The 27,890-nt window shown below is 34.7% G+C and overlaps 1 protein-coding gene across 6 annotated transcripts in view; it reads left to right on the forward strand.

The window, feature by feature from the left end:
* Fhos (Formin homology 2 domain containing) overlaps positions 1–27,890 on the forward strand; it is a 758,651-nt gene that overhangs the window by 128,531 nt on the left and 602,230 nt on the right. For 4 of the 6 annotated variants that reach the window (XM_069833173.1, XM_069833158.1, XM_069833192.1 and 1 more), the window contains exons 1-2: positions 4,601–4,682; positions 24,747–24,851. In XM_069833173.1, the coding sequence (XP_069689274.1) occupies positions 4,659–4,682; positions 24,747–24,851 (129 nt within the window). In that variant the 5' untranslated portion in view covers positions 4,601–4,658. Of the gene's footprint in view, positions 1–4,596; positions 4,683–24,746; positions 24,852–27,890 lie in introns of those variants that run through there. The other 2 variants (XR_011333454.1, XM_069833164.1) reach the window with 2 other exon arrangements.

Raw genomic sequence — 27,890 nt, forward strand, 5'->3', positions numbered from 1 at the left:
GAGCTGTACTTGGTTGAGTTTTCTCTGAGGTTTTCTCCAACTGTGCGGCGAATATTATAACCAGACTGGAATGAATGGCTCACTTGTGAACAAAATGACGAAATATCAATATGCTTCTCTCCCGCTCGTGGTCCAACTGTCTCATTAGTTTCGGGGTCATTGGGACAACTTCAAAGAACCAATTCCGCAATTAGTAGGAGGGAAAAAAAGAGAATTATGCCGCGTTGGGATTGACTGGCGAGTGGAAATATATTAATTTATGGCACCCATCATCACAGCGTGTTTGTAAACAACAAGTGTCTGATGTAACAGAGCTGTTCGCAGTAATTTAACTGCATTAATCAAGCGAACCAGATGACTCCAGAACGTCTTGAGAATGCGTAATGAAGCAGGATATGGGCTTGATTTACATTAGCGCCTGTTAAGATTATACCAGCAACATCTTTTCTCGACAGCAGAATCTACGACGCACTTTATTCTACCATCAGTCTTTTTTTAATTTTTGTAAAGTAAGAATTAACTCAAAAGAATTCTGAAAGTTGTAAATTATTGAACTGTTTTACGCTCCCTGTCCAATTCAATGCTCAATATCTTGAAGCATTTATTACATTAAAAATAAACGTTATACATGTGGGCCTAAGATTTATTAAAACAGTAAATCTTTTACGTATGAAAATAATTCGAGATTTCGTAACATATAAGAGCGAAAAATTCTTTGAAATTTGAAGTCGTCTATAATTCACATTACTATCATAATATTATTATTTTTCTTTGAGAAATTAGATGCTTAGTATCTTCAGCCATAGGCCTCCGGACGTTGGGATTTTCCTATAGATTTGTGCTTTAGGATGTTTCAATATTTTTCTTGACCGTCTTAATTAAGCGTTCTCTCTATTCATATATGATAACAACAGTGGCGTAGCGTCAATGTAAGCTAAAAAGCTTAGCTTCCCCAGTTAATAATAATTTCATAATAAACCTTCAGTTTATGGACAAAATTATTTATTAATTTTAATAGAATTTATATTTACGCGTTAAATATTGTGATGCGGCAGCTCAGGATGATTTGTGATGCAGCAGTAAACAAGAAGCCCGCACACACCAGCTTCCAAGCAGACTGGTTTCTTCTGTGTAATCCACCCCGCAGATTTTTCATCCCTTTCTAGCTAAACTACCCTAGTCGCAAGGCTCGCAAAAAGCTAGCTTTAACATTTAAAATACTGTAAGTAGTTTCCGAGTTATCCCTTTTCGTCAGTTGTGTTCAGTTGAAGTGTTAGTGTGCATTGTGGCTGATATAATAAATAATGAGCGAAACAACAGTTCCTGACACTAATTTACTTGAATTGTTTAGGACAAGACTGACTTACGAACAAAAGTGTGATATAAAAAACAAATGACCGACTCCCTTGCTGTCAATGAAGGACACAACCAAAAGACAGACGCATACTTACGTAATGATACTAATATTGTGATTTCTCTAAGTATGACAGGGAGTTAGCTAATGTTATACGTATGTACGTGTCTATTTGTTAAGAGATATGTGTAAACCGTGAAATCATATTTTACTACGTATCATTTGAGTTGATGCCTTATTGGTGTTACTTACGATGTTCCAACCAATCTTCGACTGCTGACTTGACATTGACTACTATTTATTTTAAGACTGTATTTTTGTAACACGTTTTCTCATATTGCATGAAATACAACTTGAGTTAGCTTCCCCTGCTGAAAATTTCATGCTACGCCACTGGTTAACAATTCCTCTTGTTTAATTTTTAATTTATCTTCTATCATTCTTTTCCAGTAGCGCTACTTAACTTCAGCTGCTGTGATTTTACTTTCAATCTGTCTTCGATCCAAAATTCTGAACTTACAATATGTAGGGTAAATCAGGCAAATATGGGCACTTTTAAGGTAATGCTCATGTTACTCTAGGCCTAATACTTCGTGAGTTACAAATCAATAGACAGTATGTTGGTAAACCTGAACTGAGATGGCGAACCGTAGTGACAATGGTGTGGACGCTGGTGGACATGTGAACGCTACAAATACAATTATGAATGTGGGTACACTTTGAAGCATAGTAAAAATAGTGCTGTTGTTGATTTTTACATGATTTACGTAAGGAATTACTGCCACGAATGTGTGAGTAGTAGAGATGAACAAAACTGTCACTCTCTCTCGCTGTGTTCATTGCATTTGTCTTTCGAGTCTCGTCTCGTCTCGTCTCGTCTCGTCATTCTCGTGCGCTTCGAGTCTCGCTCATCATTCTCAAAATAGCATATTTTGGTCGGCGTGGAAAGATTTCGTAACTTTGAATAACATGCATCTTTGAAATAAATAACATTATAAATGTTTAAATGAGACAAAAAGACAAAACAGAGCAGTATCTTAGTTATCGAAATGTTCTGGTTCTCTTATCTATGGTTATATAAATAGAACAAAAACAATTCTCAAATAAATTTACATTTCTAAAAACACATAAAGCATAACGTTAATATCTTTTTACTTGAGATTGCACAGCCTTTTAATAAGAACCTAGTAATTAAATAAAGACTAGGGAACGGATTATTATACACTGAAAGGTAGAGATGTTTCAAATAGGCTACTTGATTGTTTATACATATATAACAGTTTCCAAAGTAGATAGGACTTCAGTCAGGTATAAACAGTTGTGGCGATTCAAGGTTGCTTGACGTTCGGGACTTCGGGAGTGATTACTTTCGACATCTCGAAACACTTACAAGCAGTCTTTACGTCAACGACGCGAAGTATACAATATGTCGTGCGGGTTTTCGGCTTTGCGGGCGCTGTTAGTCTTGCTTTCTCGATTGTTATTCATCTCTAGTGAGTAGTACCGAAGAACTTTACAGGCAGGGATAGTAGATTTAAACAGAACAATAATCCATATGGTGGGGGTTCTGAAACATGTACTCGCTGGACAGACTGACCATCTGTTGAAATAATACACTAAGGCAAAAATGGGCAATGTCATTCAGAGTATTACTGGCACAAGCGTTGAATATTTTTTCTATATTAAGAGATAATTGTCATTTATATAATTGAAGTTTACTCATATATTCTTGATTATCTAAATTTTTCTGAAATACTATGTCGTACTTACTCTAACTTTTCATTTCAATTTTAAAAAATTTAACATTAACGCATAATAATATGATATTCGTAAGTAATCACTTAAGTGATTCAAGACGGCGCCCATCCCGTCGGATCCCGGCCACTTAGTCACTCGTAATGAGTGCACCTCTGTATATAGCGTGTTGGACATTGTGCTACTGTCACATATTCTGTGACACAGTACATAAGGGTAGGCTACTAAAGGGAAAACTGAGAGATAGTACTTAAACTGAGAGGAATCGATCCGGCAACGGCGCTGGAATCCGGTGTGGCTTAGTGGATAAAGCGTCAGCATGTAGAGCTGAAAACCCGGGTTCCAGTCCCGTTGCCGGACAGAATTTTTCTCTGTTCTATCCATCCTTCATCATATGGTAACGCAGAATTCCTGCACGGAAATATCATAGGCCTATGTACTTCGGTACGTCATAATAATAACTAAAATGGCAGATCAAAATTCTGCAGGTTTTCGATACACATTGCTTATTACATCGGTATATTTGTATTAGTCTGAGGTGAACATATGACGCCCCGAACAGAATGTAGTCGGCGTTTCAAGTACAGGCAGCGGAAGCGAATTTGACACACGGCTAAGCAAGCACGTTCCGTGTTTTGTATACGATTATTGCGTGTTATAAAATCAAGACAATATAATTATTGTATAATAATGATTAATATCGAAAAGGTCTAAAATGCTGGTGAGGTTGAGAATAATTGTTGGAAATCATAGTTAAATTGTCACAAAGTGGTAAAGCTTAAGTCTGAAAAGATGTTTTTCTTTATATTTAGACTTTTGCATTACAGTTTTAGAATGCCGAAAACGTATGTGGCATACAATTTTGCTTTCCCTATATTTTAACATCTTTTCATACTTATGTTTTACCACATTTGTGACAATTTAAGTATGATTTCTCAACCTCACCAGCATTTGAGACCTTTCCGATATTAGTCCTTATTGTACAATAATTGTATTGTCTTGATTTTATAATACGGAATAATCGTACACAAAACACGGAACGTGCTTGCTTAGGTGTGTCAAATTCCCTTCGCTGCCTGTACTTGAAACACGTCAACTACATTCTGTCCGGGGCGTCGTATGTTCACCTCAGACTAATACAAATATAACGATGTCACGGCCCTACTTATTACGCACTCTACAATCTTTCCTTCCAGCATTTATTATTTGTTACTTTGGTTTCATCGCAGTCACATGAACTGCATACTGTGTTAATACGGTAAGCCTGAAGAGGTATCTTTGAACATTTTTCGGTTGGCGATAAAATTAATTTCTCCTTACTAATTGCCGCTGTTGTAGACAAGCAGTCTTGTGGATATCGATCTGAAATGAGATAGTTAGCTTAACTTTGACACTGGCTGTATGTGTGGCGAGGGAGCTTCGCCCACCAGAGCGTGGAATGGGCACACCCCCGCACACAGTTATGTAATAAACTTGCCAGCAGCTGCAATTCGCAACATTCTTAATAAAAATTCAGTCCAGTTCAGTTGAAGATGCTTTGAGAGTGACAATGGAAGGCAACGTGCTGTGTGATGTAAGTGCTGCCCTTTGTGTCTTGTCGAGTGTTTTTCTCTGTTGTGCTATTCATAACTCGATGTCTTGCCCGATAACAGAGCCCAACACAAGACAGGATGTGGACATTTCTATATTTTCGTTTCATGGCCAGTTTTTTTCCACTTACGCGAGTGTTCTATATGTGGTGTACTATTTATAATTATACTCTCATAGTAATACATCGTGTTCGATGTGTGGTAAAGTCGGTAATTTGTGAATTATACTGATTTGCACAGCGATGGGGCAATTACATAGTTGTGTCACCTTATACACAACCATTTTGAAAGCATTTTCCGTGTAGAATACGGAACTTTTACGAGAGTCAGTGTAATTGTTGGAAAAAATCCTAAACATTTTCAAAATCGACGTAAGGACTTTAACTTGCAACTGTGATAACTTTCTGTGCTTAAAATAAACTATAGTCACGAAGATGGTCACGTCAAAAACTATAAGAAAATTATAAGATGCAATGTCGGGAGAAATATCGAGGATGTAACAACAGTGTGGTGCTTAGATCGTTTAGAATTTCGATTATAGTTTTTGTACCTTCCAATAAAATATGTTGTTTTACACGCTGTTAAAATGCCGACATGATGGATTCAATTGTCATAAGTAGGGAACGGATTTCTAGGTGCTAAAAAAAGAGAGATTTAGGACTTTATAGAATCCGATTTAGAACTTTCAGGCGTTTATATAAAATTAACAATTAATAATTTTTGTAAGTATTTAATTTTATGTGGAATTTATGTACAAAGAACTGGTGCTGACAATGAGTTTTACTGAACTGAAGACTCAAATTCTATCAGTGAAAGAGACTGATTGCTGATTGGTCAGTTTCATTTCGCATAAAGAAGGTGCATTGACGCGAAAACTAATTTGTAAGCTCTCGCCTAACCTGAAATCTTCTTTCCACTTCTAAGACCGCTATGGAACGAACTTGCCTGACCACTATGGAACGAACTTATAAGAGAAAATTTTCTTTTACGTGTTAAATAGCATTTTTATAGTTTTTAGGGGCATTTTTGCACTTTAGTATCTGAAAATTTTATTTTAAATATATGCAAAATACTAAAAATGTCTTTTTAAGCATTTATAGGACTGTAAGGTTCATTTAGGCGTTTTCAGGATCTATAGAATTTTGATAGGGGATCCTGTGTACATGAAACGTAGAGGTATCTAAATAACATAGGCCTACATCTAGCACGTAGCAAATAAAATAGGCACAGAACTAGAAATCCGTGTCCGTCATGAGTTAAATTATGAAAACTGGACTTGAATAATGATAAGTAGTTAAAAAATTTAAGCACAAAAACAGATTTTTAAGAAATACGAAAATTATATACAGGGTGATCCACGAGGATTTACCGTCATTTACGGAGCTTATATCCAAAGACATTCTGAGCAAAAAAATTAATATAAACATGTGTCCTAATCTCATTATTTTCAGAGTTACATTATTTTGAAGTTGTGTTAAAATACCATTATTAAGGGAAAAATATATTACAGATAAAGAATGAACTATTCAAGAGTATCATTTCCTTAATTAGCTAGTATTCGGAAGCTAAAATGTGTTGTGAATTCCATAGTTGCTTCCTACAGATTTTTTTTAACTACAAAAATTATATTTTTCTTAGACGTTTATCAGAACAATTGTTACAAATCACGCCACTCTTGTAATTCTTCAAGACTGTACATTAGGATGCATAATTAAACTGTAAATAATCAAGTTCCTAAAGTGGTATGACTTGTAAAAAATTGTGTGATAAATGCGTAAGAATAACGTAATTTTTAGTTAAAAATTTAAAAACAAAATCTGTACAAAGCAATTAACAACACATTTTTAGCTTCCGAAAACTAGCCAGTTAAAGAAATGATACTTTTGAATAGGTTAGTCTCTATTTGTAATATTCTTTTACCCTTAAAACTAAAGAAAATAAGTATTTTACTAACAACTTCAAATTAGTGTAACTCTGAAAATATTGGGATTAGGACAAATGTTTATATGACATTTTTTGCTAGTAGTAGGAAATAAGCTCCATAATTGGCGGTAAATCCTCGTGAATCACTCTGTATGTACTGCATTCATTTAGGATAATTTTTTGGTAATTAGGTTCAGTTTTGTCACTTTCTAATTTTGTTTCAAGTAACTGATGTTCCATCTGCTTACAATATTTTTGTTCAGTACAAAACTATTGTAGTGAAACGGATGAGCAGTAATTTTAAATTAAATTAAAAAAGGATACGGATGCGTTGTCTAGCGAGTATAGTGGCGCTCATCTCTCATCACTCGCTTTACTCAGGCTTTTAACATCTTCGGCGACAACCTTGTTACTAATCGTGCTTGCGATATTGCTCCTTATTATGTGGTATTACGACCAATTTCGGTTTCTCTTCTTCAAAATTCTCTTAAGTTCCTTCAAATAGAACGGGCCGAGACAACTAACAATATATAACTAACTGGTGAAAAGTTACACAAATTCACTGTGACAGCTTAAAATTGAAAACAGATCATACAACAATGAATTCCTATACACAAAACTTCTCAGAAGAATGTTAGATAATAGGACCTTTAAGGGGAGAAGATGGTATTTTTTAAAACTTCTTTCCTATTTGGTGTAAGATATTATTTTTTTGTAAGTAGAGAGCTCATAACTGTAGCAACTCAACCAAAAATAAATATTTTGAAAAAAATTATTTGGGAGCCGAGATTTGAAAATAAATATACCCAATGCAAGATTTTACTAAAACCGATATATCTAAACCATTTTTAAAGGTAGATTCATCCAGTTTTTTGCAATGTACTTGCAAAAGCATGCTCTACAAACTGTCTGTAACAGAATTTTGATATTAGTCCCTACGTTTGTAAAATAAACAATTAAAATTTATTAACACTTTTCTGAATTCCTTTCTTGCAAACAAACGGACGTAGTTTTAAAATGAAATCAATTAACAAAATTCTGTTACAGAGAAAAGTTTCCTAATAGTGTAAAGAATGTGTGTTCTAAATTTCATGCATGTATCTTTAATAGTTCAGAAATTATATTCATTTTTGTCTGGCAATGTAGCAAAAAAATAAAGTTGCCATAAACCGATAAAAGTGGGCGAGTGATTTAAAAATCCATAATGCAGGAAGTTTAACAATGGCGTCTCAACATCTGATAAGGACACAAATACCCACAAAATATTATGCTATGCATTCCACACATATCACAGAGTATTTTAAAGATTTTTTTTTAATTTACTCATTTTTCACCAAAAAATACCATCCTCTGCCCTTAAAGACAAAGACCTGAAACTCATAGACGAAAGAGTTCAATGGAAGTATTATTACCAGAACAGACTAGATAGCATATTGTTATAAAGTGCAGAAGGAAGAGAAAGCTTTAGAATATTTTAGTTGCCTCGTACAGGTGACTACCCACTCTGCCTACGTGGACAACAGTTCAACGAGCCAAAGAAAACGTTTGCTCAACGATGAGCTAAATAAAGAGTAATGAATAAATGGAACATAAGCAATAAGTTATTTTTACTGAGAAAAACGTGCATGAATACGACTTAACAATAAGGACTGTGTCATAGCTTGTGACAGTAGAATCCACTAGTGGTAAAGGTATAAAGCAATGGCATATTACACCTTAAGGCACGAAAAAATAGGGTAATAGGAATTTTTAATTTTAATCTTATAATAAAATAAATATTAAGTGATTATGAACTCACTTCTTTTGTCTTGATCATCGAAAAGCATCTATAGATGTATTTTGATCTTCTTTTAAGAATTGGAGTGTTTTCTCCTCATCTTTGTGAGAACTTTTAGTCATACTAAAGTTTTAGGGTTCCCCAGTCACGTGGTAGTATAATGTAAAGTCTGTTCACTATATTTTCAATCCTGATGTCAACCAAACAAATTGTATTACTTTCAATTGGCAAGATAAAGTATTTCTTCTTTTTGTACTGCAAGGATGAGGCCCTTTGACCTATTCCGATATCAGAAGAAATTTTCGTTCCATCTAGTACGGAGTTGACTCACATCTCTATAACCCTTTAGTTTATAATCCACTAGTGGCTTGTGCAGCAAATGCTGCTGCAAACTAAGTTCGTTAGACGTTCAAATAAACATTTTTCAGATTTATTTTCAATGAAGAATACTTGTCTTTTTGATAGTTATTTGCTTCCATAATAATGAAACATACTCCCTCTGAATGGATTTTTTTAGGCCAAATACTTTTTCTTGAACCTATCCAACTTCAGTTTTTGAGTTTCAACGCGAAAACGCAAATATCAATGTCAGGACGATAGCAGTAGCTATTTCAGGTCATTGTGAATTGTAGGCAAAAGTTAAAAAAATGTCAGGTTTGCTAAGCTTTCGAACAATAGCATTTTCGTATAGCTGCTGCATGTAGAACTTGAAATGTAGAGCGTAAAATCATTTTATCCTACTAAGAGATCTTGCTGAAATGATCTGGAGACTACAAAATTTTCTAGGTCTCTTATTTTATCAGTAAGTAATACCTTTTGATCTTTCCTTAGGAACTGTAATTTTTGCGCTCTCTCGAGCCAATACTGAAGACAATGACATATATCAATATCTACACTACACCGCCATTAAGTATATGAAAAAGACCCAACCCCACTGGGTTAATAAGTATAAACATATTTGATTTTTAATAACAATATTATTATCTTACCTAAGTTTTGTATATATAGCAGTCACTCAGTAAATTATAGAAATGAAGATCTAAATTAAGATATTCTCTACATTTACTTACATAACCTCAAAACGTTTCACTTTCATGTCGTCAATATAGCATCAATATTATGTACAATTAATGAAGAATAGATGCATCATGATATTAACTATAATAATATTTAATTCCTAATGGTAATAATGTCATCAAACCACCCCAAGTTTTGTAGATTTGAATATCCAATACACAGCTCTACTCAGAAAATTATACACTGCAGAATCAGTTTTTAATAACAAATTGAATTGAGCTCTAAATATGTCGGCAATCCTGCAGGTCATGGCCTTCGTGTAATAGCCTATTGTTTATTGTAGTGTGTGTTTTGTTCTGAAATTCAATCAAGTCAGCCGTGATTCTCAAAACTGACAACAGATGGATTTTGGAAAATAGGAAAATTATGTAGGAAAATTAACATTTCACTGAAAACTACTACTTTTCCGAAAAACTTTGGATGCCAGGCATGAAAATGAGGGGTCACTCATTAAAATCCGTTCAGCCGTTTTCCCGTAATTTCCATTACCAGTTCAAATTAAATATATAGATTTATAAGTTTTGAATGCGGTTATGTTCCATTCTCAATATATTATGTTGATACCAGTTGAGTTTTAAGTATCTGATTTGTTCAATTAGTTTAAAAGTATGTAATTGTACTCCTTTACCTATATTTTTCACTTAGTCTGTGGAGAAATACCCGGCAGTAGGTCGCGTAAATCTCATTTTTGCAGACTCGATTCTGTTTAGAATCCAATTCTCTCTCGTTTGTTAAAATTAGATTGTCATTGTTTTATAAAATTTCAGTTGTTTCTCATATTGCTTTATTTCGTAGATTTTGCATTATTGTATTGCACATGCGATGAAATTTTTTATGTTTGAATTAATATCTATTTCATGCATGTTTGAAATATTTCTACCCAGATATTTGAAATTTTATATATGTTGTTCTATTATTATTATTATTATTATTATTATTATTATTATTATTATTATTATTATTATTATTATTATTATTATTATTATTATTATTGAGCGCAATCTTTGAGTGACAATGTTCTTTCCTCTTAAAAGCTATTATTTTGTTTTGTTACTTGCTGTTTTCAAATTAAAATTCTTCATGGTTTTGTTTAATTCATTTAGGGCGCTCAATGTTTTTATTTCTGTTTCCGCTAAAATGAAGGTACAAGTATTGCATCATCAAAATGTCCCACAAGCAAAATAAAACTATGGTCACTGTAAGAGTAAAATTATTATAGAGTAACTAACGATTTTAAATAAATGCATTTAACATTTCTTACATTTTATGGTCACTGGCAGATAATGAAATGATGCCTTATAAATCTGCGTGTCAAGTTCTATAGAAGTTGTATCACCAACACATCCCAAGTCCATCCACTACTAATTCACACAAGTCCCATATCTTTTTTCTTCGTCAATTATATGTTGAATTTCACTCTGCCATTTTTCTGCACTGACATATAATAAACCTCTCTTGATAATACTGACGTACCTGGTATCCTTGTTTGTGTTTTTTATCGAAAGACTAGCTCTGCTACTGTCATGCTATTCAATGTCACTCAGAAAAATCAAGTTCCGGTTGCACATTTGTTCTTATACTACTCAACCTCGAGCATTCAGTTCTTAAACTGAAAGAACATGGTTGTTCTTGGGGTTAGCACATTGCTGGTTTGGAAATGTTAGAGCCCAATAAGAAACAATGACCTCAGTTATTCCTTACCGTGGATCTTAGCTCTGAGTTGCAGATTAAACAACTCGTCAAGCTGCAGTGACATACGGAAAGGTTATTAGATACCACAGATTCATTGACAGTCATCGAAGAAGGATCGCAATGGTGATGTGCAACTGCATTTATTCTGAAGTAGCGCCTAACAGTAACGTATTTTAAAACAGTATTTCCATTTCCCGATATACTCCTTCCTTTAAAAATATGTAACCTATAAGGTAGTGCATAAATAGATATACAGTAATACAATGTAGTTTTGTTAAATACAAATGAGAATTACGATCGATAACGGATCGATCAGGCAGTTAAATTGATGTCGAATGTCGATAGATGACATTGATTGTAACTACAAATGGTATGTAAACCTCATTTATAATTAATAAAACTATATTGTATTACTGTATACCTACCTATGCACCGCTCTGTATATTTTGAATTAAAATTAATTTATATATGAAAATAAACATGGAAATAGATACGCAAACGAAAATAATATCATATTATAGTACTATACTATTTACGCGCCATGTTACCACAATCTACTATATACAGTCACGAAGCTCAATACGTAGTAAATATGCATCCCTAGATAGTTGCTAACCACTAGGATCGCTAATATCGCCTTATTACAGACAATGCGAAATAGTATCGGTACAGTCTATTGTTTCTAGCACCCTTACAACTTAAGCTTCGTGACTGTACATACTAGACTGTGATGTTACCAAGTAGTCCGCAGACATAACAACAATATTTCTTAAGTAAAGACATGTGTATTTGTTGACATCAGGATTAAAAATACAGTGAACAGACTGTAGAAGAGCCATCTCTTGACGAAACATAGGACAAAAACAGGGCACGGACTGCATACCCGTTTCTATGGGAGATACAGACGACAGGCCTTTAAGTGATAATTACGATAAAATATATCGAGTCTTAAATTCTTTGCAACTAAGTAAGAAGATTATTCACTAGCTTTGTGGCATTTGAATTACTTCTTATTCAGTCTGTAGAGTCCCTAGGGGGAGTGTTTCAATTTAATTACCTAATACATTTAAATCATATGAAGTCTGATTAGTGTAATGTATAGCTAGTCAGTGATGTATGCAATGGAGGGGGAAAGGAACTGGCCACCCGACCCCAGTATCTCCTGGCCTAATTGCCTTATAAGTAGTGCCTTGTTGGTATCATTTTTGAGGTTCAGACCTGTCTTCGGCTAGTTAACTATATGACATAACATTCAAATCAATATTAGAAATAGAATTTAATTATATTCCTCATAAATTTTGAACAATATTGAATTAATTTAGTCCATTAACATATAAGCATAATAATTTAAACAGATTTATAAAATGCTCAAAAATATAATTTATGGTGTTAGAATATATTCACATTGAATTAATTTCATAATTATTATTAATCACTCTCTAATTTATTGCCGCCACGAATTTTTATTATCCTGACTTATATATGATCACTCTCAAGTTTTTATGTATTTATAAGAAATATGTTTTATTCTCACTTTCACATTACATACAAACTGCAAGAATGTGTGGTTTCATCAGTGGACATCAGAGTTTAAGCTAGAAAATAAATAATTGTCGCAAAAATGCTCAAATGAAAAATTGTGTGTGTGCAAATTGTGAAAAGGTTGAGCAGTATTGTACATAAATTCTACACAAAGATAAAACTTAAAAAAAAAAAAACAAATACATATAATGTAATTTGCTACTTGGAGATTTATTACTTCCAACTCATCTTACCTAGATCTAAGTTTAGAACCAATTTTATTATTACTGCTGAATTTACATCACATTAAAATTCGTCTATTTTTATGAGGATTCCAAATATTGAAAGCACTTGGGAAATCAAATTTTTTACGAGTAGGCCCCTCGAGATTTATTGTTGGCATAGTGCTAACTCTTTTTACTGAAAGGTGATTCCCTATCTTAGTTTTAACAATGAAGTAACTTAATCCTAGCTCACAATCTACAGAATGCAATAAAATTGTTGCAGCTGAATCAACTGAATCAATTACGGGAAACTGTTCACTTAACTTGTTAACATACATGAAATTGTATCAACTCTTTGAAATCCATTCATTACTTTCTTGAATATAGCTCATTCCATTAACATTTTATTTAAATCGATTAATTCTCCGAAACAAGTTATAGTTCACACACATCTCTGATTTAATTTTCTCCATAATATTTTTCGTTTCTGACGTTTTCTCAAATTCAATTTGGTTTTCGCATTTTTGCACATTTACATTGACAATTTGTCGGATTTTTAGAAGCTGAGTAGCAAAATGCGACAAATGCGACTCTGGCTTAAACCCTGATGGAAATCCAATTTTTTTTTTTTTGTCTATAGGCCTAAGTTTTCCTTCTATCTTCTAGCATTTCTTCATGGCTTTTACGATGAAAGAGTAATGGAACGGAGATAAATTCTCCCCGGCGCCGGGATTTGAACCCGGATTTTCAGCTCTACGTGCTGATGCTTTATCCACTAAGCCACACCGGATACCCACCCCGGCGTCGGACAGAATCGTCTCAGTTTAAGTTCCAAATCTTGGGTTCCCTCTAGTGGCCGCCCTCTGCATTACGTTATGTAGGTCTATGAACGTAGGACTGAAGTCCATACATGTGCTGAGGTGCACTCGTTATGAGTGACTAGTTGGCCGGGATCCGACGGAATAAGCGCCGTCTTAAATCACGAAGTGATTTACGCATATCATATATATTATTTTAATGTACCGAAGTACATATGATATTTCCATCCAGATATTCTGCGTCATCATACGATGTGGCTTAGTGGATAAAGTATCAGCACGTAGAGCTGAAAACCCGGGTTCAAATCCTGGCGCCGGAGAGAATTTTTCTCCGTTCCATTACTCTTTCATCGTATGATGACGCAGAATATCTGCATGAAAATATCATATGTACTTCGGTACATTAAAATAATATTCATGGCTTTTGCTTATGTAGGGGCACGTGGTAGCGTTGCGGTTTAAGGAGTAACACTTCAAAGTCGAAAGGCCGCAGGTTCGTTTCCCGGTCATGGATTCCCTCCATTGATCTAATCCTTTCGGTCGCACTATGGCCTTAGAGTTTACTCAGCCTCTAGCAGAAATGTGAACTAGGGGCATTTCTTTGGAAGTAAAGGCGGCGGATACGTAGGACTGACATCCCTACTACTATTAATGCCGAATGTTTGTAAAGGTGGGCGCCTTAACCTCCCACCACTCTGAGCCGATTTGGCCTATCATGGGGTTGAATTTCTTTTTTCTGCATATTTCGGGAATGTTTCTGTCATGCACTCTTGTTTACAAAAACTTACAATTGTGGTGTCTGTTAATTTCCCTAAGTAAATGTCAACAGTGAAAGCCTCGCGGATATTTTACAAAATTTTCCAAGCTTGTTTCGTGGGGTTGTATCAAATTGTATTTCTTGATTTTTTCGTTACCGATTTCCTCTTATGTTTAGGGATTCCTAAATCCTGTCTACCAGAAAGCGTTTCGAGTACCATTTGGTTTCACGAAATTTACAGTATTCCGTCATTTGTGGAGGAAACGTCTCTCCTCAACTCTTAACAAAACGCTAGCTTTCAGAGGAGCTTTATGCGTTTACTCCAATACACTAACAATGAGTAACTGTGATATAAACGCGAAGTGAATGGAAGTTGCTTGTCTCGTAGTTTATTCGCTATTTCTATTGCTGCGAGATTCAACTACGTACTTTTTATCTGTTACACAGATGGTTTCTGCAGAGAACAATATTAGAGCTGCTGATCCATTAGGATGGTGACGTAACAATGCATCAAAATGGAGCTTTCAGTAAAGACATCTGCAGGAGTGATGGATGATTGATACAACAGACTTCCTTTTTTCTCCCATGACAGGAGTGAACGAACCAATCAGCTGTTCCCTTTTAGGCCGCCAACATACTGCATCGGACATTCTGTCTCGGACAGGACGACTTTGTCAGACAAAGTTTGTGTCGGACCGTTCGATGTGACAGTGATTGGATGCATTCTCATGAGGCTGCAGCATACTACAGTCCTAGTCTGAAACAGTATGCTGCCGGCCTTAGAAATATTTTGAACTCACATGGGTCGCAAAATTCAAGACGTATTTATAAGCAAATGACAACTGACAAACGATAAATAGTCTCCTAACAACGCAGTGTTATCAAATATCTTACTATTAATAATACCGGACAGCTAGCAGTTTTTCGCGCGAACGACGCTGGTGCTGCTACCTAGGCGGCCGGTATGGAGATACTCCGGAACAAGCTGTAATCAACTGCAATGTATATTGTTCCTGGGCTAGTTAATAGCTTTATTAATTAGTGCTGTGTTAAAATGTCAGGGTGCATATGTGCTGTTTATAATTGCTACAATTACAGCATTACAAATTGCTCCAAATCGTACTTTCGATTTCCGAGAGTTCATAAAACGTGAGTCAACAAAATTCTTTATTAGTCCTAATGCCTTTGTCTCTGTGTTGATAGAACAATAAAAATTAGCTTTTTTATTTAGGCCTAATAAATGAATAGAAGTTAAAATATATTGGAAATTTTAAGGTTTAGCGAATTAAGTTTTATTGTTCTCCACATGCCTTTACTAATATTATTACAAGCATCAGATTACTACCATTTTTATCTTTGCAGTTGTCAGCAATGGGTATATAAAACGTTATTGTAATTTCATTCTTAATTTCGGAATTCATTTTGTCCCACTAAAGCAAGGAAAACATACACAACAATTAATTTCGGAAAATAATATGAAGCATGCAATATGTCTCCTAATATGCAGCTTTGATATAAAATAATGTTACATTAAATACGGTACTATTCAACATTTCTTGTGTCTCGTATATTATTCCCCATTAGTACCTCACGTTTTAAACAATAGTCCGATTTCCGCTATGTTAATATTTGCATTTGTGGACGTAATTCCAAGCCGCTCCGCTAGATGTCAAGTCCGCGATATTTCTCACTCACGTCAATGCTGCTAGTATACAGCTGTCCGGTATTATTATTAGTAAGGTATTTGGTGTTATGATAACGAACAAAAAGTTATGGAGTTAAGCATCAGAATTTTATCTCCATTTTTCAGCCGAAAATTGCAATTAGATAGAGACACGTTTGAATGTTTCAAGAAACAGAGCTTATACTTAGTAATTATTAATCATCATTATCAATATCATTATCAAATTGTCATATGACACGTTTGATCCTCAGTCATCCAAAATTCTTTTCAGAAGAGAATTAGGTGTGGAATTATGACCTTGTCCATTCTGCGTTCTTATTTACTATACTAGCCGTACCCGTGCGCTCCGCTGCACCCGTTAGAAATAAATATAAAGTAATTACATAATTAAAATAGGACATTTGATCCAGGGAACATTCGTGTTTGATATAAGGATAAATCGTTTATTATGTTACTTAATTTAAATTGCATCCAAATAATTAAAATGCGATCATTTTGATCCAGAGACCACTCATTTGGTCATAAAAATTATTTTAGGAAATACAGGAAACGAATGTACAGAATAGCCTATCAAGTTTTCTGTGCATAAGAAGCTATTTTAATCTTACCTGTCCTCAATTCACTCAGAAGTTACTGTAATAACATTATAGCATTATGTCCATCTAGAGAAACTACACTTTCCAATGGTGAATTAATAATTGATTATACAAATCGGTTAATTTAGCTTAAGACATTACTTCATACAAATACAGAAACATTATCTGTAGGCTATCTTTCATAGCTTTCGATTGTTGCTGTCCAAGGCCCCTTATAGACGAAGTCATTTGTTTTTTAATTCATTACACGGCCTTAGATGGTAGTTATTTTAATTTTGAAACTCATTTATCTCATTAAATATCAGTCCTATCAAAATTTTTCAAGGAATAAAACTTATCGGAAATTATTTTTTAAAGAAACTTTTGTTATGTAACATTTTTCACAAAAATCAATAATAAGTGAGATATTTCGATTTATTTAATTCAGGTCCCCTTATAACCCTCCTTTTAAATAATGTATTTTGAATGCTATATAGCCTAAAATCTAAGTTACAACGAACTTAATTTATATTTCAATTTTCATCGAAATCCGTTCAGCCATTATCGCGTGAAAAGGTAACAAACATACAGACAGACAGACATACAAACAAAAATTTCAAAAAAGCGATTTTCGGTTTCAGGGAGATTAATTATATATGTTAGGATCAATTATTTTTGGAAAATCGAAAATTACCAGAAAAATTTCGGCTACAGATTTATTATTAGTATAGATTTTGGAATATTGGTTCATTTTTTAATAATTACATAGGCTATTTGTGGATCTTCATTGTGTTTGTGGCTCTGTCGTGAGTATTTTGTGGTTTTCCTTAAAAATGTAATTCCTGCTGAATCAAACTAGATAATCCAGTGATATAGGCGAAGGCAATAGAGCTGATCTCCTGATTTCTGTAATCTGTTAAATATAGCAGCTCTTGGTGTACAAACAAGAAATGTCCCAATGCAGTGATATTGCAGATGTGATATATTTGTACTGGCCTAAGGCAAACTACAGAGATGGAATGTATTGTTTTCAGTGTTCGTGGGAAATCGAGAAGACTAATCATAAACTTTACTGTCGATTCGGAAAAAAACAGAACTCAGTAGTCCAACCACAGTAATTCCAGGCTACTTTGTGGGTTTCACGTTTGTTATAGATTGTGGTCTTTGCAGATGGCATTTCTTGCGTAGTACTCGACCTTGTAACATATTTCAACCGAAAGCGAAAATTCTGACGATTCGTTCGACAATTGGTTTAGCTTACACTGTTAATCTTTAATCCTTGCTATTAGCAGAATTAACTCTGAACGCGATATTCGCTGTAGTGAACAGCAGATTTTATTAGTCTTTATTGGTAAATCAAGCTCCAACAATGCTAGGGTTGCCATATTTAGGAAGTGAAAATCCAGGGCACTTTACTTTATTTTCAAAATGTGTGAAATAGGAAAGGGGCAATAAAAATATTAATAACTACCGGTACCCTACTTTATATGATGTAGCAAATATAAAATAACCTTCAGATTAAAGTAGGCCTACTTGGTAAAAAGAGCTTGATATACGCTATACCGTTATAAATAAATAAATAAATAAATAAATAAATAAATAAATAAATAAATAAATAAATAAATGAGTTAATAAGTAAATACGTAATTAAGTAAATAAATAAATACATGAGTAAGCAAGTAAATAAGTAAGTAATCAAATAAGTAAATAAATAAGTCTTTAAGTAAGAAAATAAGTAAGTAATTAAATAAGTAAAGAAATACATGCATATGTACAGTATACATAAAAAAGAAGAATAAATAATTAAATAAATAACTAGATAAATAAATAAGTAAACAAGTAAATAACTTATTAATTAAATAATAAATAAGTAAATTTCGTAATAACTAAATAAATAATTAAATAAGTAAATAAATACATAAATATATACAGTATACATAACTATACGAATAAATAAGTAAATAGATAAGTAAAGAAGTAAATAACTGAATAACTAAGTAAATAATAAATAAATTTCGTAATGACTAAATAAATAATTAAATAAGTAAATTTCTAAATAACTAAATGAATAAGTAAATAATTAAACAACTAAATAAATATCTACGTAAATATCTAAAAAACGAAATAAAAATAAGTAAATAAATAAATTAGTAAATTATAAATTTGAAACTTCTCAAAGGGTGAAGATCTTTTTGCATTTGCAGAGCCAACTCGATTATTTCTCACCTATAATCTGATTTGAGTTTAATAAAAATTAATAGGATTCTGAACTTCACTACGAACTTCACTACTTAAAGTCCCGAAAAAAATATTTCAGGATGCCCGCTTCTAGATCAGAAATGAACATATATATAAAGAGCTTAGTTTTAAAAATTTCCTAGCAAAGTAACTTAATATAGAAATATATAATGACTGACAATCGTAATCTGAAATTAATCATGAATATCGATCTATTTTGATAAAAAATTTTAGAAGAATAACGAAAAGTTGGCTTTCACAATTTAGCTCTCAGTACATAATGAGATAGATAAGACCAGAACGTCCTAATTCTTGTCAATGAAGACGATTATAATGATTATGATACTGATGATAATGATAACTGAATAGCCTACAACTTGAGTCATTTAAACATTTTCAACTTTCAGTATTAAAGTGCCCTTTTCATTCGCATTTCTTTGTACAAAGGCATTATATCCAAGTCACTGGGCCCTCATAAACACCTACAATTGGATGTTTTTTTTTTTTTTTTTTTAATTTTCGTTAAAAAATATGAGCACAAAACTCTAGTTCCCGATGCATCTGTAGTTTAAATACAATTTAAATAGATAATCAAAATTTTACATCCAGTTGACAGACAAATTACACAAGTGAAGTCAGCGGGACTTTAATTAACAAATCGTGGTCCTCACCTTGGAATAGTGGCTTTCTCATGAATTTCCAGGACGCGTTGTGGCTTCATGGTTGTAGACACAAAGGAAAATGCCTAAGGTCGATTGGAACTCTACCACAACTTTTTGCGCTCCATTCTACGGAATGCAACACGGATTTTCTCTGAACTTTACAACGTATTTTTTTCTCAATTCCGTGAAATCTGCTGGTTGCTTTGTCACGCAGTTAATTTTAGGTCAGTGTAGGTACTCATAATAATGTTGCGTGTGTGAATCACTTGCATCTATCTCTGCGGGCTGCCAGGTGACGGACAGCTCAGAGCCTTGTCTCACCGTGAAGGTTACACATTACCCCATTCTCAGCGCCTTCTTCATTCTAGATACGCTGAGTGCCTTTTACAGATTGCTATATGGACCAACAGCACCTGTTGCGTTATGATGTTTCGGCTTCATAAACAGGTGAAGAGTAGTTCGACCACCATACCCGTATATGAACATTATTATTATTATTATTATTATTATTATTATTATTATTATTATTATTATTATTATTTGCTGGACTAGAATTGACCAACGGCTGTTGACCAGTACACAAATACAAATAAATAAATATATAAAAAAATTATATTATTAATACTATTATTTTAATATAGTTTCTCATCCCAGAATTTTCTGAAATCTTGCAGGTATTTCGGACCTCGATGCTTAATTTTTCCCTTTGTGAATCTCGCGTTAACCCGAATGATATTCGCGAAGCGCCTGACTGATAATTGTATAAAATCAAATACGATGGAAAGTTCAGCTGTAATCAATGTTTATGGTACAAATTGTAGCTGCTCATAGTGCAATTATACAATGTTTATGAGCCTAGTTAGATATTGGTATAATAATGAACGGAAGGAAACTCAACTATAAATAATGATTATTCTACTAATTTTAGCTGTCCTTACATAAACTTAAACATCTTTGTGGATTATTATTATTATTACGATGTACCAAGCACAATGATATTTCCGTGTAGAAATTCTGCGTCATCATATGGTGATGGATGAGTGGAACAGAGAAAAATTCTTTCCGACACCGGGATTTGAACCCGGGTTTTCAGCTCTACGTGCTGACGCTTTATCCACTAAGCCACACCGGATTTCCACCCCGATGTCGGATTGAATCCTCTCAGTTTTAGTTCCAACTCTTGGGTTCCCTCTAGTGGTCTACCCTCATGCACTACGTCATAGATGTATGACCTCCAAATGACGCAGAATTTCTGCATGGAAATATCATTGTACTTCGGTACATCATAATAATATATGATATGCGAATAATAATCACTTAGTGATTTAAGACGGCGCTTACTCGGTCGGATCCTGGCCACTTAGTCACTCATAACGAGTGCACCTCTGCACATGTGTGTGGACATTGTGCCACTATCATACATCTATGACGCAGTGCATGAGGATAGACCACTAGAGAGAACCCAAGAGGTGGAACTTAAACTGAGAGGATTCAATCCGACATCGGGATGGGAATCCGGTGTGGCTTAGTGGATAAATCGTCAACACGTAGAGCTGAAAGCCCGGGTTCAAATCCCAGTGCCGAGAGAATTTTTCTCTGTTCCACTCATCCATCATCATCTTTGTGGGTGTTGATGTAGAAATCCGTTAAGCACAAAATGTAAACGACAGTAAGCACATTGGATGAAAGATGCATTTCTGCAGTTGGGAGTTGAGCAACTCGAATCTTCAGTGTCCCAGATAACATTGGCAAGAGCTTCAAAGGCATCACATTTAACTGGAAAAGAAGCTTTCTTCCAGGCATGCTTAATCATGTTAGTGAATATGGGGACACTGAATTGATTATGGATAAATGGATGCAGGTTGATGATAGCGTTAAGGCTCTGGAAGTCAATATCAATGTTGTCGAGTAAAACTCTCTCACAAAAAAGGTTTGGTGAACTTCCATTGACGAAAAATTTATACATCCAACTTATGCCGTTACTAGGTATAATAAATCTTTTTTTTTGGGGGGGGGGAGGGGGAAGGTTAAGTCTCAAAAGTCTCTGAAGAGCTTCGTCACTAATTTGTTGTTACAATAACGATGTGGTTACACCAGTTTAAGGGGACACGCAACTATATTTTGGAACTTTTTTCCTATTTGACCAATTTTTTTTCTTCAAATTTGGAGAAAAAGTTTAATATACACATGGAAAGTAACATGCAAAATCTCAGCTCATTAGATCCAATACTTTTCAAAATAAAAAAAATATTTCAATTTTTAATCAATCATTAATTGAAATATCACTTTTAATTGTCATTTCTTATTTTTTGGCTTTGTGCATTTGACTGTGACTTCTCAATGAATAGGGGAAGAATTTTGCGTATTGATTTAGTTCTGTCACGTAAATTAGTGTATAAATGTAATTTTTCATTTCTATGACACTTTTTCTGCAATTTTTAAGTTGAGTGTCCCCTTAATTGGAAATATTTAGTCTAAATGATAGATATACACAAAAATGCATGTAAGTTGACATCAGAAATTAATATTAAATTTTTAATGAAGAGGAAAAAAAACACTACGAAGAAATAGATTGTTCAGATACTTGGAAATACAACTGACTTCGGAGTTCAGTACTTAAAGAAGAAGAGGAAGAATGACGGCGATGTCGGTGGTTGTGATGAGTGTGATGACGAAGTTGAAGCTACATCGAAAGCCGTTCAGCGTCATTAGCTAAGCTGACAACAGAAAGAGCAACTAGACGAAGAATGTGTACCAACAATCATCGGTGGTCTCTAGAGTTGACAGGTTTCTATCCGCGCAAAGACACAACTTCCGTGAACGGGTCGTGGCTTGCTGCTTGAAAGAATTGCGGTCCTTGAGACAGTCCCGAGCTGGTGTAGAGTTCGCGCGCGGTGCCAGCTGGACAGTTTGCAGATCTATTCCTGCTTGCTGACGTCACGGGAACGTAGGCAGGAAGATAAATGCACTGGCGAGCACTGCAGTTCTACTACTACGTGCTCCACACGAGGGCAGTAAATCAAAACCAGACGGCAGCAACAAGCTCACGTGATGCTGCATAGTTCCGAAAATCACTGCTTGTTGAACAAAGTGTAATTACTGTTAATGTTCAAACTGGAGTGCTTCCACTGGCTGTTTTTATTCTGATCATCATTCCTGATCGAGGGAAGAATAAAGAGAAACAAGGACAGGAAATGCGATGTTAGTTATAGCTAGGGAACGGATTTCTATTCCATACCTATTTTGTTTGCTTAATCCTAGACGTATGTTATTCAGATATCTTTAATGGATCCGGTCTCAAATTCACAGAGAAATAATAAGCAGAGACCGGAAGTTTAGGCATTATGAATCATTAAAATAGGCAGGCAAAAAGGCATCATAAATAGCTGTAGTCCCGTCGCTCTAATTTCCGGTAGCCAATCACGTTGCATGTCGGCTACATTTAAACGTGTGCGTCTTGTGATTCGCTGATGAAGATGTTAAGCATTTCCCAAGGCTGGATAAATACTTAATATATAATCGCCCGCCATTTTGGCTCTTTCGTTGGCGTTCTCAGAAAGCACACGAGGACGTTATTTTCCGCTCAATTATTTGCTGAATTACAGTGCGTTTAATTTATTATCATAGGAGCTAAGACATGATAATATTTAACGGTGTGGCAAAAAGATCCCTCGTGTGGTAGCTCGGCAACGAAAGAACGAAAATGGCGAACGATACTACCTACCTAGCCTTTATAGAGCTTTGACTTCCTAAGACGTAAGCAAAGAGGAGGAGTCACGCCGGGAATAACAGTGTCGCGACTATAAAATAGGCGAGCAAAAAGACATTATAAGTAGCTAAAATACGCAATAACCCACAACCTTGCTCTTTCCACAAAGGGTTTTCGGCAGCAAGAAAAGCTTTACATAAGTCGAATGCAAATTGAGATTTTCGACTCGATGTTGCAGTTATTGTTGGAAGCAAAGAAATCTTCTTCCCAGTAGCCTTGGAAAGTGCATTTTTGTGTTTGGTTGTACCCTAGATCATACATGTAACAGATAACTCCTCGCTAGTTAAAATCGGCAGCACTTTGAAGAGAACAACCGCCAGGATCGCCACCCGTCTGCCGTAAACGAACACAAGATGGCAGCTCAGTCGCTAATGCAATTCAAATGGGAATTATGACGTGACTCCTTATGTAACAACTAGATGGCAGCGTAGTAAACCTGACCAAAGTTGTTAACCTCAAAGCCTATAAGCTCGGCATATCTGTTACATATATGATCTAGGGTTGTACTGATACGTTGCGATATGAAATATTTAGCTAGCTACAACAACGTCGCAATGAAAACGGAAAGAAAAATAACGTTAGACCCGCACTCATTGTTGCCTTGTCAAATAAACACAAGCGATAATTAAAACGCTTACTGTTGTACATTTTTGCACGGCAGCACTCATTGTTGGAAAGAGAATATGAACTGACTGAAACACAATAATATACATTCGGTGAAGTCACTTTCATTGTAGCGGTTATAGAAATAAATAAAAATATACCTGTAGGTAATTTTAGTAATAAATTAATGGATAATAGATAAACAATCAAATAAAGGCAAAAAAAGCATTTATTTTGTAAATTAGGCATTTATATTTAAAAAGGCAGAAAAGGGCAACATAAAATTGTGACGTTTCAATCACAAAGGTATAATTCGTACAAATTCATTTTCAAAATGAAGATAGATTTAACACATTTAAAAAGGCATTCTGCCAAAGTTCCGGTTTCTGAATTAATAAGTAATAAATGAATAATAGTAAATGTCTTAATATTAAACAATGTCTAGGCCTAATCTTCGATAATTCTGCTCTATTTTTTTTGTTTTGTTTAGAATTATTCATGTTGCAATTGTCAGACAATAAAATAAACCAGTTAGCCGGTAGATAAAGTGATGATAGTTCACTTGCTTTGGGAAATCTCTTCGAGAGGGTAGGTTGTACCACTATTAGGTTTCCATATTTCAGATACACAGTACAGTTCTGAAATGCCTAGCATGCTTTCACCTGTGTAGCAGCACTAGACAAGAAGTGTGAGGAGCGGTTCACGAACTGAATGCGGCTATGTTACAGGTGCCCTGGAACAAGAGTGGTCTGAGTTCGTCCTATAGCGGGGGTAGTAGCAGCTATGCGGGCAGCAAGACGTCTGACAGTGGACTCTCTACTTCAACTTCGCAGGTAAATGACGTTTAACCCTTTGCTCTTTTAGTCATGGCGGCTTCATTCTGGGAACTCATTCACTCTCAAGTCAAAAGGCATGTTTTTAGTTCTGCTTGTTCTTTTCACTCTCTCATTATAAGAAGTCTAAAAAGAAAGTTTCGTGATTCTTAGAAGGGCGGAAGAAGAGAAATCGATATCTAAACATTCATCACGGAAATGTACTTTTTCTTCCACTCATCAATTCGAGATGACTTTTGGCATGCTATGTGTGTTTGCTTATAGCAATTTCTCCTGAACTACTGAACACATTTTGTTCCTTATTCCTACGTACGAGTGAATCCACTCGGGTAAGATACATATGAGAGGCCCTCTTTTTTATTAAGAGACGTCTAAAGGATATTAAATTAAAAATATAACACATAATGGAAAAGGTACTGATTGTAGTCTGTAAAAACCTTTGTATCAGAAAAATGCACTATTCTCTTTGTTATACCGTGTGTCAAAATGATGGTGACAAATGATAATATGATTATTTCTAAGTAAGTATTAATGAGAAATTGATAGTCGATCTCTCAAAGGTTTAAATTATAAGTTCCAGAAAACGTATTCGTTCTGTTTCCATTGGAGACGTTGTTGAAATATGGCAACTTCACAGCATAAATAGTTTTGCACTCTGCAACTTGCAAAAATGAATCAAGTAATTTCACAATTGTACAGGTTGTTATGTAGACTTTTCTGAATTGACCATCTACCATACCGTTTGGATTCAACGTACTACAGGTATATCGCCCTTGGCCTTCCAGGTCACCACACTTCTTTCTTTGGGGATACGTAAAGGATGCAGTTCATGCTACTTCTACCCCAACATCGTAAAGAAGCAAGACATTAAATCATTGCTGCGGTTGAATCCATAAACAAAGTTATGTTGGAGTGTGACAAGAATTTTACTATCGTGTTACTCTCGGGGATCGAACACAGGCCGTCTGCATGGAAGACCAGTTGCAAGCGCTGAAACACAGACGTGGCGTAATTCCTTGTTCATTAGCCAATCGCTCTGATTTACATGATGTCGTCGACAAGAAGCAGAAATTAATCGGTGGTTAGTTCGTGGACATTATTGCTGTGTCAGCGACGAGATGTAAATTAACTCTGTCGGCCATGACGTCACAAGCCAAACCGACTCATAATAGTCTGTTTGGGTATTGGTGCCCTCCTGCCCAGTTGACAAAACCCACACGCCGCACGCGCATAACAGCTGTCCATCTCCAAGCCATTTGTCTGATCGTCGTTGACCCGGCTTTCCGCTTAACTAGAATCGGTTGTCAAGGATACGAGTCAACAGCAGTGCAAGGCCCCCTCGCCAAGGTGATGTAGGCCTACATCCACAATCAACTAAACAACCACTTTTATTAGCAATTGTTTTAATATGCTCTCATTTGCTTTGAGGGTAAAAGCGACAGACGACTGTTTTAAAGCGAATAACACTTCTGAAATTCTCTGAAGGTCATGGCGTCGGTGGCTGCTATTAGGGTTATTATTCTGGGTTATGATGATAGAGGAAATGCTCAAGGTTTGATTATGTTAGTTGAGATGAAGCAGATCTTCCTGGTACTCCTGTTTTATTGCAGCTCTGCTCGTTTTTTGTTTCATGAGTCCACTGTTACGTCAATTCATATTATTTATGCCATAACATAATAAAATATGCATAATGAGTTTCCGCGAACATATCGTAGTTAATAAAGACAGCAATTTATAAGATATGTTAAAGGTTTTTCTTTCTCTATCATGTTTTAACTTCTTTTGATATTGACTTACAATCCAATGCTGTGTAGGTGAGGGTATAGCTTTGATAGAACAACTGACAAGAAAGTACTGTGGTCTCCCTAGTCGATGGTCAATACGACACAGGGCCACCGCTGAGACAACACAAGACAGAACATGATAAGGGATAAACAGCCTGTTCCGTGGAAACGCCGGAAATTTAACCACTGACAGCTTGGATGAAAAACGCATACTCTACATATAGTCATGACTGCGGAACTATTAAAGGCTGCTCTAGAAGTCACATATTTTGTATGAGGATGTGAGAAACAAACTACAGTAGAGATTACGAGTTAACGCAGCTTGTTCTTTTAATCGTGTAATAGTCAATTAAATCCCACTCGAGTTTTGATTTCCTCTATATAAATCAAAACCTCTAGTGAGATTATTATAGATTATTTCATTTATATGACGTCATTCCATTTTCGACCTATGAAATGTAATGAAATTCTGAATTCCAACCAATCACAGTCATACATCGCGATAATTTCTGCAGCTCGATTTATCACTATCAATTTATCGCATGGTCGTTCTTTTGTTTAGTGAGTGTCGCCAACTGTTTTCACGTAAATCGATGAGCATGAATCCATTGTACTAAATAAAGTACGAAATCCTACTTCCACATCTACATCTTCACCTTTTAATCTGTGTCCATTGCATCTAAAGAAAATGACACCAATACATAACAATTGTTCATTTAATTAATGTATTAATCAGGTTATTTGTAATTATACTATAAAATGTTTAATAAAATTATAATTTCAGCAGACAATGATAACGTATTTCTGTTAAAATAACAAGAGAAAAGAGCAGTAGCCTACATGTAATTAACATTTTTAAACCTGTATTTCGCTTTTCTCAATTGGTATTACTGAATAACATTTAATTTCTTTATTGCAGTAATCATTATTCATCTATTTCGACTTCACAATGTCTGAATAGGTTAAGTATTCATAAATATACAATTATTAACATAATGTGAGCGAATTTTAGGGATATATTATTTATGTTTTTATTTTATCCACGAAATAGTTCTAATAAATATTACTCGAGGTCTGGATTTATCGGCAAATCTCAGACCTCTTATAACATTACTATAGATAAATAAGTCGTAGGTGTATAAATAGGCCTACATTAGTTTTTAAAGTGATATCAATTCATTAAAACTCTTTCAGAAAGGTATTTGAAAATTGTATATGTGGGTCTATTGATAATTTTATTAATTGCTTATTTTAC

Source organism: Periplaneta americana, chromosome 1, assembly GCF_040183065.1.
Source record: "Periplaneta americana isolate PAMFEO1 chromosome 1, P.americana_PAMFEO1_priV1, whole genome shotgun sequence".
Taxonomy (NCBI): domain Eukaryota; kingdom Metazoa; phylum Arthropoda; class Insecta; order Blattodea; family Blattidae; genus Periplaneta; species Periplaneta americana.